General features: G+C 34.6%; 1 protein-coding gene across 5 annotated transcripts in view; it reads left to right on the top strand.

Annotated features, from left to right (window-relative positions):
• The window catches only part of dmd (dystrophin), a 147,679-nt gene that overhangs the window by 46,999 nt on the left and 84,676 nt on the right, over nt 1-16,004 (top strand). For 4 of the 5 annotated variants that reach the window (XR_007138528.1, XR_007138527.1, XM_047803689.1 and 1 more), the window contains exons 37-54: nt 606-776; nt 914-1,030; nt 1,432-1,563; nt 2,729-2,881; nt 3,110-3,268; nt 3,367-3,477; nt 4,931-5,073; nt 5,722-5,845; nt 6,444-6,619; nt 6,776-6,923; nt 7,059-7,190; nt 9,538-9,675; nt 9,857-9,934; nt 10,031-10,112; nt 10,256-10,419; nt 12,056-12,173; nt 14,248-14,444; nt 14,782-14,936. Coding sequence is in view for 2 of the 5 variants with exons in the window: in XM_047803689.1 (XP_047659645.1) it covers nt 606-776; nt 914-1,030; nt 1,432-1,563; nt 2,729-2,881; nt 3,110-3,268; nt 3,367-3,477; nt 4,931-5,073; nt 5,722-5,845; nt 6,444-6,619; nt 6,776-6,923; nt 7,059-7,190; nt 9,538-9,675; nt 9,857-9,934; nt 10,031-10,112; nt 10,256-10,419; nt 12,056-12,173; nt 14,248-14,444; nt 14,782-14,936 (2,498 nt within the window). In the remaining 3 variants the exon portion in view is untranslated. Of the gene's footprint in view, nt 1-605; nt 777-913; nt 1,031-1,431; nt 1,564-2,728; nt 2,882-3,109; nt 3,269-3,366; nt 3,478-4,930; nt 5,074-5,721; nt 5,846-6,443; nt 6,620-6,775; nt 6,924-7,058; nt 7,191-9,537; nt 9,676-9,856; nt 9,935-10,030; nt 10,113-10,255; nt 10,420-12,055; nt 12,174-14,247; nt 14,445-14,781; nt 14,937-16,004 lie in introns of those variants that run through there. The other variant, XM_047803690.1, reaches the window with a different exon arrangement.

Genomic DNA, 16,004 nt, shown 5'->3' on the forward strand with positions numbered 1-16,004 from the left:
CGGCACCAGGGGTTTTCTAGTGAAGCATTGGCCAGAGCATTACACTGTCTCCATCGGCTTGCTTTCTTGCTCTAGTTTATCCTGGTGACAGCTCTTTTTTCAGCTAAGTGCTTACCCAGACAGGTTATCCTTCGCTCCCGACATGCATTAGGGTTCATTGGGCACTGTTACGACCCTGAGTTAAGTCTAGGGAGTTCTCAGGGTCATTAAACATATGTGCCTTGGCACGTAACAGGCACACATGATTCTTTTGTGAGTTTACTGTTTGTCTTTAATTTGAACACTTTTTAGGTTTTAACTTGAACTAAACTGAACCTACTGTTCAATACATTAACACAATAATATGTCACTGTGACCTTTAAGAGTTGAGAAGACACAAATTGCTGACTGTGTGATTGCAGAAAATTTTTGTGTTTAAAACTTAAGATTTTATTTGTGTGTGTGTGTGTGTGGTGCGTATAACATTTTTGTTACACTAAATATAGATTAATTGGATTTGTTTAAGCAGAATTGTGTAATGCACATTATGTAACAGGTACAGTACATTGTGAAACTTATAAAAGGTTATAACATGATTTTATTTGTAAATCACTAAAACTGATTAGAGTCTACAAGCAGAATTGGAAGAAATGCGTGGAAAAGTAGTTGATGTCCAAAACCTTGGTGAAGACATCATTAAAACCAGAGGGGAGCACTGTAAAACTCAAATAGAGCCCAAGCTGAATCAGCTCAGTCAACGTTTTGAGATGGTCACCAGAAGGATTCTTCATGGAGAGGTTACTAAATTTAAACTAAAACATTTTATTGCATATGTTGTTTTCATCTGATTTTAACAGGAATTAGAAACATAAAAGGCAAAATCTAGGCAAATCTGTAATGTTTTTTTCATTTTATATTTTAATAACCTATATAGGCTTCCACTCAAGAATTAGAAGAGTACCACAGGCAAGCTAATATGTGCCTAGTCCAGCTAGAAGAAGAGATTAAACTGGGTGAAAACATCAAAGAAGATGATTTCATAGAAGATGCAGTAAGACTCTTTTTCACTTTTGCTATTATTATATTTGAGTAACTAACTGAATAACCCAATCCAATGAAATATCCCATGCCATGACTTATTACTTATTTCTACTACTGTATTATATTGTAGGTATAATTTAATAATTATTTTGTCAGGGAGACTGTGGTCTGTACTTAAGTCAATTCATTAATATTCTCCTATAAAAGTACTGCCACAATAACATGTAGCTGTGACCTCTAAAAGTCAAGAGGACCACCACCACATATTGCTGACTTTGTCATTGTAAGATTTGGGCAGAAACGAATAATAAAACAAAGTTGACTAAAACTCACATAAGATTTGATTTAGCCATTGTGAAGCATAAATAATTTATAACCACATGCTGAGTTCATGTTCATATGCTTTTACAGGTTGTTGATGAAGATGAAATGAAGGACCTGTTCTTAAAAGGAGAAAATCTGCTAAAGAGAACCACAGATCCGGCAAAGACAGCTGTTGGTCAAAAACATAATCTACTTCATGATAAATACAACACCCTGAAGGTACAGAAATAGAATCATAAATGCATAGAATGCTAATTTTGTGAAAACATTTTTTATTATCATTATAGTTCAAAGCATGGTTTAAAATAGAAGTAGTTCGAGACACTGAAGATAACTCCATAAAGGTCAAAAACATGCAAATTAAGTCAACGTAATAATGAGATTAGGAAACTAGAAACAAGATGAAGACATATGCATGTAAGACAAACACAGAATACAGTGCTCAAATGTTTGCATACTTGAAAACATTAAGTATGAATTTGCAAGATGTGTACCAACATATTTTAAATAAAACATGGGTAAGAAGGCAAGACTAATGTATTTTATTTCTTATAGGACTCAAGTTAATATGTAAGGCATAACAGAATGGAACAAACAGAAAACAAAACAACAAAAAAGAAAATAAGGAAATGATCTCTGTTTATAAGTTTGCATACTTTAAGTTCTTAACGTTGTGTATTGTCCCCTGTAGCATCAATGATGGCATGCAGTCTTATGTAATAATTGTGAATAATAATAGTGCAGAATCCTTAATTCTCTCAGGTGGTCTACTGTAGCTGCCCATTCTTCTTGGCAAAATGCCTCCAGTTCCTGTCAATTTTTTGGTTGTATTGCACAAACTGCACATGCTGAGATCTCCCCAAAGTGTCTCAATGATATTGAGGTCAGGAGACTGTGATTGCCTCTAGAACCTTCACCTTTTTCTGTAGCCATTCAAAGGGCCTTGCCTTGTGTTTTGTTGTGTCGCAGCATCTGAGATCGTCTCATGCGCAGCTTTTGTGCTGTAGAATCCAAATTGTCTTCTAGTATTTTCTGATAACATGTATTATGTGAAATCTTTCTTGGTCTACCGACCATGGCTTAGTATCAACAGGATATGTAAACTTTTGATTCTTTAAGGGGTTATAGGGGTGCTTGGGCAGAAATCCAGGCTCCAGGAGGGGGACGGCAGTATCAAGGTGTAGCAGTCCTCTCCAGGAGCATAGTGTAGGCTCAGCAGGCAATATGAAGTTGTGGATCAGCTGGAAGTTTCTGAAAACTTCAGAAGTTTCTCATTTTTGACAGACTAGTGCAAAGCTAGCTTTGAAATTTTACTTTATCTTAATGTTGTTTTATAGTATTTATACATAAAATATATTTTAATGTATTTAATTTGTATTGATAGAGCCTGAGAGCGCTTAGGAGGAAGAAGGCACTTGCTTTTGCCCCACAGTGGTACCAGTTCTGTAAGAGGTCAGATGATATGATGCAATGGCTTGACAACATTGAGAAGATGCTGGCTGGACTGCCAGATTCTGCAGCTCAACCAAGAGTAAAGGTAATAATTTATGTTAAAAGATATGCCAAGTTTCTCTGTTATAAAGCCATTTAATAATGGACAAATTATATTAGCAAAGATCAATCAAATCTATAAATATAATCAAATCATTTTACTACTGTCTCATAACTTGTGACTTATAAATAATAATAAATAATATAAACATATAAGAACACCATGTGTACTTATCAGGGTGAGATTTTCTGTTTTGTTTTTGATAAATTGGAGATTGCCAATGAGATTGAACAGCAGCGTCCAGTACTTGAAGATGTGCGTCGAGTTGGTCAGAAGCTCTCAGAAGATGGCTTTGTCAAACTGGTAGAACCACGCCTCATTCCGATTAATAAACGCTGGGGACAGCTAGATATGAAATTTGAAGGATATAATGTGAGTAAAGTTGAAAAAAAAACTTTTTTATTTATATTGTACAACAAGAATGACTGAAGAATAATTTGTGTTTCAAACTTTTACCCTGTTCTGTAAAGGAATTGCAAGCATTGCTGCGTATTATTGATGAAAATGATTCGCGACTGACCTCGTCTATATGGTGGTCTGACATAACTGAAAATATGTCCAAGCAAGAAAAGTGCCTTAAGGTAAGATTAAAAAAGGTGAACAAAGATTTCAATAAATGAGCCACTGTAATAATGTGTTGAGTAAATAACGTGGAAGATGTATCAAGACATGAGGTTTTGACCATGAGGGTTTGAGTGATGGGTAGTTCTTAACAATTCTTTGCCCAATGTTTGACCTCTAGTATGTGGTTCTGTATAATATAGGATTAATTTTAATTATAATTTGTATATATCAAAATGCCATCTATAAAGCATATAACAAATTTACCTAGCATGCTCCGAAGCACAATTCATGTGACATAACCAGAATAACATGAAAATTACCACAGACCTGAGCTGTTATAAGGCTAAAGGCACATTGATTTCATGGTTAAGTCAATGAGGATCAATACATTTTGAATTAAGACGAATCCTGTGGGTAAAGACATAAACTGATGTTGCTTGCTATACTGCCCTTGGCTTTGATGGCTTTGTGTTGTATTGGCAACCTTATGTAGCATTGATGGACTAATGTTAAGCCTTAAATCAAAGCAATACAGAGGGCAGAATACAGGTACAGCTAAATCACATCACAGCCACAATAATCAGTTTAACTGTACAATTTTAAAACTGTTAACTTAGGTCTGATTTAATGTCAATTGCTTAGCTGCACAATTGAGAAAATGTAAATCGCTCTGGATAAATGTAGTAAATGTAAAAAAATAGCCTTTCCTCAATATATTTGTTCTTGTTTTAAGAATATTAAGGGCATTCTGACATAGTAACAAGTAAGATGTTTGTTGATGCCAATTATTTCTCTTTTTTAAGAAAGTGTCAGGACTTTTGCTTGGACATTCTCTGTCGGAACATTAGGGGGCTTTCCGGCAGTGTGTTTTTTGTCACGTGTCTCGTAAATATTCACCTCTTTGTAATGGACTCTTTATTATGTCTATTTATTTCCCCCATGCTGTGTGTAGTTTTATCTGTTCTTGTGTTCGTGAATTTATGTTCCCTGTCTGCTTCCTTTGTTAATAATATATATATATATATATATATATATATATATATATATATATATATATATATATATATATATATATATATATATATATAAAATTTTATTTTACATGTTGTCCCTGTGTTTGGGTCTGCTTTTATTGGGCCAGCATATCTAGAATTTTACATGCAACTTTATGTTTATGACCCTCTGAATCAGCTGAAAAGGTATTAAAGTATTAAATAAATAGGTTAAAGCAAACAAACAAATAAAACATTTCTAATGAGAGATTTTTGCCAGAGCAATAATTTCTGCTCTGGGTTGAGTATATGTTAAACTATTGTAAGTATTTATTTTTTACAGGTTTTTTCACAAAATAAAACAAAATATGTATTTACTAAAAAATAACAAGAGAATAATTAACATTCTATTTCACTTTCACATTTTATTTATACATTAGTTATACTTTTAAATATTCTTCTAAATTTTCTTACCCAGGAAGTAAAGCATACTTTGGAAACTCTCGAAGCTCCAGTGATGGCTTTAGAGAAGAAAAACATACCTCCTCATGATAATCCACTTGTTCATCTCCTCAGTACCAAGTGGGAACAGCTGAAAAAGCTCTATCAGAATAGGCTAGGGTAAGTAGTAGTAAGAAATGTTGGTTTTTGGCCTTCAGAGCACCAGAAATAAGATGCACAGCATCAAGCAGACAACCTTCAGGATGATTTGATATTTTTGTTTTACTATAGTTCAAATTTAATCAGATTTTTAGTTAAATATATCATATCATTATTGTGAAGTCTTGTTTATGTAAAAATAGCATGAAATTTTTATTACATAGTATTTTATGTAATATTGAACTTACTTTTGACTTGTATGAATAAGTATTTTACTGCTGTTTTGATTGAGAATTAAATAAAAATACTGTAATTTTTCATACTACAAGTACTAAATGGGCATTTGTTGGAAACAAAAAAAAGTGGTGTCTTACACTGTACTGTACCATAATTACATAGAAAAGAAGACACCTGACAATTTTCTTCAGAAATTGTGTTGGTGGTTTAACAGTAATTGTAGGAAGTGAAAATGAGCTGTCTTAAAATGTATTATGTTTATTAAGGGTTTCTAAATCATTGATTTATAAATTATCTCAGAATTTAATATAGACTGTGACTGTAGTTTTGTAACGTTATTAGCAGGACTGCACTTTTTACCCTCTCCAACACTGTCTTTACTCATCTCACGTATCGTCTGGGCCTTATTTTGTCTATTTTCTCTCCTCCCAGATACTTTGACAAATGCAAGAAATATGGGGACATGTTAAAAAACATCCACAGTTGGCTGACTGTTGCAGAAAAAACATTATTGATGTATGAAGAAAACCCAAACAACCACAGGAGCCACATCAAGGTAATTACTTATTGTAAAAAGCCAAAAATCCCTCTTCTTCTTCGCTATTCAATCAATCACAATTTAAATGGCTGAATGACCCACAGTGTGGAAATGCTTAACGCTGATAGTAAACATTCCCACTTTTAAACAATGATGTACTCAATTTTTAAGGTGGACACTCTTTTACACTTCAAAATATTGAGTACAAATTTGAAAGATCTGAAATCATTGAATAAATATAAGTAAAACATGTCACTAGATCTAAATAATATAATGACCATGTAAATATAATTCAATATTAATTAATTAAGTATAATTAAAATCCTAAAATAACTATAATTAAAGTCATTGCAATAGCAGGTCCCAACCAATAGAAATGAGATACTGTATAATTGAAATGCAAAGACTAATGAAATGTGAAGACTATTATTTAACAAATGTGCTACATTTACTACGATTTGCAAAAACTGTTCTGAAACATTTGTAGCTAGTCACTAATTGCCACTCTAATCAACATGGCCAAAAGCAATGCGCATTTTTCATTATTCATTGCTTTAGGGAATTTGTATAGACCAAATAAATATATTGAAATATATTTATGATAAATTACACACAGGAACTGCAGGAAGATTTGGAAAATCAAGAGGCAACAGTAAAAGCGCTTAACTCTCTAGGTGAGGACCTAGCCTTGCAGGACAGGAAGGATAATGGAGAAAAGATTAAAAATCAGCTAGATGCCGTCAATACCCGCTGGACTACAGTGTTCAGTCAGCTGTCTGATATAAAGAGAAGGCAAGTATTACTGTTTCTTGTACTAACTTATTGTAACTTACTGTGCTTGATCAAGAGCATCACTTTGTTGGGGATGAACCCATAATTGCTGTTGCAAAAGTTGTCAGTTTTAGTACAGGCATTAACTCGCCTCCTTGTGTTTTTTGAAATTTTTAGATCTACGGGGGAAAAGATTATACTTACTGAGCTTCATGAAGATATTGAAGAGTTTCAGTCTTGGCTAGATAAAGCAGAGTGCATTGCTGCCCTACCCATAGAATCAGACCACAGGGAACAGCTCAACATGGCATTAGGAAAAGTAAAGGTAGAGACATTTCAAATTCTGAAACATTAACTATAAAGTTTATAGAAATAATCAAAAAACGTGATTAATATATCTGAAAACTGGTGTAAATAAGAGGATTTTTGTGTTCTTTTGTTGTGTTTTTGATACTTTTAGGCTGAAGTAACAGAATTACCAGACAGAATGAAAATATTACACAAAATGAATACAAAAGCTTCATCTCTCTCTGATGACAAAAACAAGAATTTGGGGAACAGTTTCAAGATTATCAACTTGCGATGGGCCAAGGTATTCTTGTCAAGTCAAGAAGCTTTTATTGTCATTTCAACCATAGCTGACATAGTACATAGTGAATTGGGACAACATTTCTCCAGGACTATGGTGCTACACAAAACAACACAGAGCTAAGGACTTAGAGTCCTAGCCAGATAAAGTGCATCATGTGCAACCTAGTGCAAACAGTGCAAACAATACACTACAAGACAATACACAAAACAGTGCTGACCAGTGTACAGTACATACTGTATATTATACATTACAATTGTAAAAAAAAATATATAGGAATCCAAACAAGAAGGTTCTATTTAAACATATCTTTACTTAATGTATTAGCAGCAGTTTGATGAGGTATTGAAATGTGGAGTGCAAAACAGCAATTGAGTGAATGTGCAAGACAGCATGTGCAAAGAACAAAATCAGTGTGTAAACAGTTTGATATGGGTGGTGCTGTAGACATGGATGTATAATAAATGAGCGTGTTTTTGATTTAGTGCAGATCAGTGCAGTCCACACAGTTGACCTGTGTGTGTCTGTGTGTGTTTGTGTGTTGTGCTTGGTACAGTTCAGTTCAGTTACTGAGGAGTCTGATGGCTTGTTGAAAGAGACTGTTACACAGTCTGGTCGTGAGGGTCCGAATACTTCAGTACCTATTTCCAGATGGCAGGAGGGTGAAGAGTGTGTGTGAGGGGTGTGTGTGAAGTCCACAATGCTGTTGTCCTTGCCGATGAAGCCTGTTTTTTAAATGTCCATGATGGAGAGAAGAGAGACTTGAATGATCTCATCTTCTCTTTTAATGATGTCCTTAATATCCGCTTCCGGGTCTTGCGATCTGAGATGGTGCCGTTTCCAATCCAGACAGTGATGCAGCTACTCAGGATGCTCTTAATGGTCCCTCTGTTAGAACATGGTAGTACTGAATTTCAGGGTCTGAGTGGCATTTTAGTCAATAACTCCTGAGCTAAACGCTGTTACTACACAAATAACGCCTCTTTTCTATTGTAGTAATGTAGAGAGACAGCCACAACTGTGTTTTGTGTAGTAACAGCGTTTAGCTTAGGAGTTTCTGACTCCGGAAACTCCAATCTGTGAATATGCGGCCAACTTCCCGCTCCTTCAATCCTCTCCAGCGCTGGAAAGCTGATCCTATACTAAACACGGGTCCTACTTCTTGCCTTATCGTAAGCCTTTCTTCGCTTTCATTTTTTGTTTTATCCTCCATGTCAATTTTAAAACCGCTTTCTGATAAAGTCACACATGCGCGGTGAACACACTCTCCGTCCATATTGACAAGACCCGCCCCCTTCTGCTCATTGGCCATACGTTTGTTTTGATTTTGTTTTGTTTGGTGGCCCAACGCAGTTTTCGGAGACCCTACCTTTACAAGAGATTCTAATATTGGCTGCTACACAGGACATAATGCCTGATATTGATGCACTTCTGCAGGCTAAAAGATGCCAAGTTTCAGGGGCAAATTGATCAAATAAATTTGTTTACTTTAAAAAACATACTTACTTACATATAAATGAACAATTTTTACAAAGATTTTCTTTTTAAAACAGCTGCCACTTAAGATTTTAAGTGTGTGGAGTCAATTCATGTATTCAGAATTGCTTCCCGGAAATGGAAATTGGATTTTAAACAGTTTCTATATATTGATGTTTGATTTATGTTAACATGCAGGACAGTGTTTTTAAGTTCCACAAACCTGTGGCTAAATGTTTTGCACCATTGTACAATAACTGTGTTCAGTTTTTATGCATAATTCACTTAAATAAATGATAAACTGGGTAAAAGTGTTGTTGAAATTGCACATACTACTTAGGTTGTTCATAATATATTTTTGTAAAAGGACAATTCATTTAATATAAAGATTTTTATAATTTACTTATTTGCACTAATACAAAGAATAAAGTGGACTTGTTCTATGTAATTTTGCTATGAGTTTAAGGGTCTGGCCCCCTTGAGATCAGATTAAGCTGTATGCAGCCCCCAGACCAAAATGAGTTGGACACCGATGCTATAGATGGTTTGCTGAGCATTTGTAGAGTGTCTACAAAAGACATATCAGAAGGTGTATGTAACGGCCTGTATAACACAGAAACTGTATTTTTACAGTATTTATAACACAGAAACTGTTATTGCTGCCGCTGCTATTATCATTAGCATCTGAGTTAGCCAAAAACAGTAATTTCTCTAAAATATGTATTCTGTTTTGATTTATTCCAGATGTCCTATAAAATATTTTGAATAAATATATTGTATTCAAAGATGATCACTTGCACTTAGAGAGAGTTTACCAGAAAATATTTGCTAGCTATGCTGGTAATATTTCACTGTTTTTCTAATAATTCCAAAGGTATCATCTAACCTTCCTGAGAAACAGCAACAGATTGAGAATCACTTGAGAGATTTGGATCTGTACCTCAAGCTCTCCAGCTGGGCCTCTGCAACTAAGAACCTACTTGAACAGTCACCTGATGCAATTGAACATAAGGTATACTCTGATATGTAAGGGATATATAGGAAACAAAACAGTTTTTTTATATATTTTTAACTTTTTGGACTTTTTACTTTTTATGTACATAGTTTAAATAATTGCAGTATGAATAAACTTGTGTATGGACTTATTATACAGTGAATAGGCTTGGTCTTTATTCATGGTTGTTTTTCTGTAGACTGATGATATCCAGTCCAAGAAGTCAGAAATAGAAGCAGTTTTGGCAAAAGAGAGACCACTTTATCAACCTGAAAGGGTGAATTGTTTTCAATGGAATTTCTGATATGTATTAGGGCATTTTGTTCCAACATAAAAAATAATTATTTACAAATTTTGGTTCTCCATTTTCCAGGACCAGTTTGATAGTCTCAGTGCAGACTGGATGAACATTCAAATGCTGCTTAAGGAATGGAAAAATAAATGTCAAGTAGCAAGTAAGATACAGCAAATAAGCATCATAGCATTATAATCATACACACAGCCAATGCATTTTTATGAATGAAGTTAAAGTGAATAGATTACTCATATCTCAGTATTATGCATTGGCTGTAATATTTATTATTTGTTCATTCTGCAGCTGAATACTTGACAAGCAGTGCCGCAGATGTTTCAGCAATGGACACATTTAATAATTCAAGCACTGAACTTAATGACTGGCTCTCTCTTCTCGATCACATGATTACACAGCGGGTGAGAGTAGGAGATCTCAGTGATATCAGTGATCTTACTGTGAAACTCAAGGTTAGTGCAGCAAATCACTTTTATTCTATATACTTTTGTGCTGTTACAATTGTGTATATGAAATTATATAATCAAACTTGTCTTAATTATTCAGTGTTATTTGACCTAAAGGGTTCTGTATTGTTTATAATGCCATTGTCTTTTGTTTGTTCCAAAATGTATTCACTTCCCAAATTGACACAATTGCAGTCCTTCTTATTTTTAAAACACCTAACTGTTATTATAAATACTTATGATAGATAGATTTATAAATAAACTTATGAGTTTTATTATTGTTGTTTATTTATAAATATAATTTATAAATAAACAACAATAATAAAACTCATAAGTTGATTGCTGAATTTCAATATTTTTTTGTGTATGGCTTTAACATACTTCCTGATTCTCTTAGAAATAAGGAAACTGGAAGCAGGTTTGGGACAGCTAAAAGCACATGCTCTTTATTGGCTGTGGCTCATTCTTCCTTTTCAACAGTGATATTTAATGCAAGCGCACACACACACACAACTCTCACCTCCTTATCCTAATCACTATTCACTGAAAGGAGGAACATTCTTTAGCAAAAGTTCCCACAGGTGTGTAATCGTAATCACTCAGTTTCTCTGACTCTGCCTCCCATACACAAAGTGGTATTTGACCATCAAATGTAGCACAGAATCCAAATATATTTTAAGTTCTTAAATGACCTATGAATGGGTTTGATTTTACTCAATTGTGGATAGAGTTAGGGTTTTTCTTAGCCTATTATATTTCAGTATTATCTTGTGTAATTTTTTTTTAGTGAAGGAGCTAAAAATGACTTTGTTCAATCAGTTGTTGCAACTGGTTAATAACAGTGTAAACTCCTGTCTTTCGGCTAATATAATTTATCGTATTGCACCCTAATAGCAAAGTTTATCAGAATATCTGAGTGGTCATGTAAATAGCACATGACCATATCATTGTCTGTAACCATTTTTTGACTGCTAGCAATGAACTCCTTTTTTATCAGGTCATTTTTATTGAAGGAAGATGCTGTAGTAAGAAGGTTCCTAAACTACATGTCATATGATTTACAGTATAAATGAGATTGTGAGAGAAACTGTCTCCTCTAGTATTTATTGTATAATGAATTTATTGTTGTGCTGTGTTCTATTATTTTTAAATGCAGATTATAAATTCTATTTTAGTCTTTTTCTCAACCATGATATGCTGCAGAATTCTGGGAGCTAAGCGATAAAAATAGGCATAATTCCCTGTCCATCTACCTCTGCTAACTTGGAGAGACTCTGTGGAGTGACTCAGTCACTCAGTAGAAAAGAAGTAAAGATAACAAACACAAAAATATACCAGATATATATTGAAAAAGCCTGACGGTAATGACGAGAAATAAAAATATGCTTTTTGTGAGAAAATGATTTACACTGCAAAAATAGGTTAAAAATAGGTTAGACAAAAAAAAAACATAGACAAGTAACCTATTTTTACAGTGTAAATCATGCTACAAAAATGCTTGTACTACTATAGGAAAACTGTTGCATATATTACAGAAGCTCATTTCAATATCGTTTAAAACATTTGGGAGGCCCATTTTTTCTTATACCGCTGCCCATTACATGCTCTTTGTGCCACACTCCTTATTTTTTTTATCTTGCAGTCAGTGGGGAAAGACATGGAACAGAGACGCCCATATCTGAATAAACAGGTCACTGCATCGGAAAACCTCAAAAACAAAACCAGCAATCCTCAGATGCGTGCTACAATTACAGATCAAAGTAAGCATCATTTTCATTTAGTGCTATTATTATGTTTAAAATCCCTGTTAAAAAGAACTTTTAACCAAGTTAGTTGCTGCATTTTTATGGTGAGGATAGATGTATTAAATCACAGTAATTAATTAAGTTCAATTGTTTTGTCCTAGTCCTTTAGTTTATATGTGTGTACAAGTCTGTTCCACTGCTCCTGCAATTTAGTTGCTTCTGTTTCCCAAAATCTAACTAATTGTTAATTTAAACTAGCACACTGATGATCATGATAACACATCTACTGAAAATGAATGAATAAACACAAAACACGTTTAATGGTTTGTCTTTGACTTCTCAAAGGTGGGAAAAGGAAACATTTCTCTTGGATTCCATTAGCAAAAGACATTATTGTAGATACAAGGTCAAAACCACACATGTAACAGTACAGAAATTGTTGAGGAATGATTTGAGGTATATGAAACGAGTTCAAGGTGATCACTCCAGATTCTCCAGATCACAATTTAAACAAGAATCTGTGGGATGTCCTGCACAATCAAGTCCGATCCATGGAGGCCCCAAAAGATCTGTTGCTTGGTGCCAGATAATCCTATCAGAGGACTTTGGATGTTGGCACCTGGATGGCTTAGAGATTTTGATAGCACAAGGGGGATTTGTGTAATATTAGGCAGGTGGTATTATGACTGATTGGTGTATATTAACCATTTAAATATGGTTGTCATTTTTAATTCTTTCCACTCCATTCAATTCTACAGTGTCTTATGATGGTTATCATGCAAGTAGAGCATTTAAAACATTTGCTAGCCTTTGCTATCTGCATTTGGTAGTTGTCATTTGACTTTTTTTAAATTAATTAATTAATTAATTTTATTTTTTACTTTACTGTATGACATTTAGTGTGGACAGCAAAGTAAGAATTTCATCGTGCAGGGAAACATGCTTTCTGTCTGTGCGTATGATAATAAACACTTTGAACTTGAACTTGAAGTGGCTTGGGATTGGCAAATGACTAATTTTGAGAAAATGGGGCATATGTGTGCATCTGCAATCTGTATTTTTGCATGCTTTTTTATCCATGCATGTGGTGGGTGATCATTAGCAAATATACACATAGCTGTTTATATTTAAACCACTTATTAAACTGATTTATAGGTTGAAAGTGTTTGCTTTTCCAAAATAATGGACATAGGTTCCCTTTGACCCTGCAAATTTTTAAGTCAGACCTTTGCTACTGTGGCAAAAGATGCAGGGGGTTGTGCAAGAGTTCCTAAAAGGATAAATTAAGGGTTCTTAGCCTCCTAAAAGGGTTTTTGGCAAAAGTATGTGAATCTTTGCTTTGAGTGTCTGGTGTGACCCCCTGTGCAGCAATAACTGCAAGTTAATGTTCCTGGTAAACATTTATCAGTCCTGCACAACAGCTTAGAGGAGTTTTATTTCATTCCTCAGTACAGAATAGCTTCATCACTGGGATGTTGATGGGTGTCCTCACATAAACTGCTTGCTTCAGGTCCTTCCAAAACATTTGTAGTGGATTAAGGTCAGGACTTTGACTTGGCCATCCTAAAACATTTGTTTCCCCTTAATCATCTTTTGGTAGACTTGTGTGCTTGTGATCATTGCCCTGGTGCATTTAATTTTGCAATTCCATTCATGGACAGATTTTCTGGCATTTTCCTTTAGAATTTACTGGTTTAATTCTGAATTCATCCCATCAATGATAAGTCATCCTGGCCCAGATGCAGCAAAACCCAAAGCATGATATTACTATCATAATGTTTCATAGATGGCAGAGAAGATATAAGGTTCTCATTCTGGAATGCAGTGTTTTCATTTTATGCTTCTCATTTTAAATTAAGCAAGGTAGCAAACCTCAGATGTGCAGCAATATTCTTTTTGAGTAGTGGCTTTCACCTTTGCTATGAACTATGCCATACGCACATTCAGAAGAATTTGCACAAATTGACTCCAAGCAATTAATGGACTTTGTCTTAAATTTTCAACAAAACCTCAAGACAACAAAGGAACTAAAAAATAATAATTTTCTTATTAAAAATTTTTTTTAACCATTGTCTCTTTTCTACATAAGTTGAGAAATTGCAAGCACACTGGGAAGACTCACATACCAAGCTAATGGACAGGATAATTCAACTTCAGAACATGTATCAAGATTCTAAGGATTGGCTGGATGCCAAGAAATTGGTGGAGTCTCACATAAACCAAGCCAATGAAAAACTAGAAGGATGGAAGGAAGTCTCTTTAAGTTCTGATCTTGCAAATGTTAAGGTAATGTGAATTCCATCTTAGACATTTTACTTCTGTTTTGAGTTTTTTAAATAAAAATGTTTTTTTATGTAAAAATGTTGTTTATATATATATTTTTATATATTTTTTATTTTATATATATATATTTTTAGATATGGCTGTAGAAATCATAAAAATGTTTAGATAAAATAAAGGCCTACAGCTAGTATAGCACAAACATCAAATGTGTTGTATTGTCAGTATTTAATTCGTAATTTAAGTAAGAAAAGTTTGAAAATCTTACAAGTTTGTGACCTGTTTCAGTTTGTGACCTGTAACACTTTCAGTTTGTGACCTGTTGTCAATGTGATGTTTGCAGAAAATTGTTAAAGATATACGGCTGTGGCAAGCTGAAGTCGACAGGACTAATGAACTGGCAAATAAGCTACTGGTTGTTTATGCAAATGATGACACAAGCAAGATCAAACAGATGACCGAGAATATGAATCTTGCTTGGGGCAATATCAAAAAAGGGTAAGTTTGTAATTGGGAATTAATTTTCTATTTTATTTAGCATATGTATGCATTGATAGATTTATAGATGATCATTTATTATATAAATACACAATAGACCATATGTTTCATGTAATTAAACAGTCATTTTGAATGAATGTATGACCGGTGTAGTCTTATACTGCATGTATAGAGAGAGAAAGATATAAGAATCATGGATCAAAAAGTTCATCAAAGATGTCCTAAGACAAGAATTGGTATTGCTCAAAATTCTTGTATCGCATGCAAGTCTGCCACATCACTTTTATGATTGCCCAGACATGCTTTTTTGTCACAAGGTGTGAAGTGGCTTGTGAGTGCACCAAAAAATACTGTTGCTTGTTCAGTACTTCTGTGATTCACCTGAAGCCGTAATGGACTGGAAATGCCTCTTAAACATTTTTGTGGAGCATCAGAGTGTCAGCTTGAAGCAGGGCCCAAAACAAGAAAGAAAGCTTTTTCAGTTCAGTGAAATAAGATGTTTTTGCATGTTACAGCAGATCAAAAATCTGAATTTGTACTGTACTGAATTTGTACTGTAAAACAAACATGAATTGCATGCGACATTATGCGTTGACACAATTAGTCAGTAGTCAGTCTTACCACCTCTGACATTGATCACAACCTCACACCACCTGTGCACGCTTGAGATGAGTTTTTGAACATTCTGTATGCAATGCTGTTTGCAACTCCACACGGGTTCCTGGAGGGACCTGATTTGATTGCACTCTTGAGTGTAGCTGCTCCCAAATGTGTTCAATGGGGTTCAAGTTGGGTGAACAGGCTCTCCCTCCTCCTCCAAGAATACCTTCGCCAGCTTTGCTTGATGTGGGCGGGCGTTAACATGCATAAACCCGAAATCTGGCCACGTTGCTACAGCATACGCACAACTGGTCTAAGGATTTTATCTCTATAGCTCCATCCATGGAGATGCCTCCCCAAACCATGACCGAGGCACCCCCACCAGCATGTTTTCTGGCTCTCAAGCCAGCTTTATGAAGTCTGTACTCACTGTCAGAGTGGACACAACCCAAGTTGCCTCCTGAAGGC

Source organism: Tachysurus fulvidraco, chromosome 18, assembly GCF_022655615.1.
Source record: "Tachysurus fulvidraco isolate hzauxx_2018 chromosome 18, HZAU_PFXX_2.0, whole genome shotgun sequence".
NCBI lineage: Eukaryota > Metazoa > Chordata > Actinopteri > Siluriformes > Bagridae > Tachysurus > Tachysurus fulvidraco.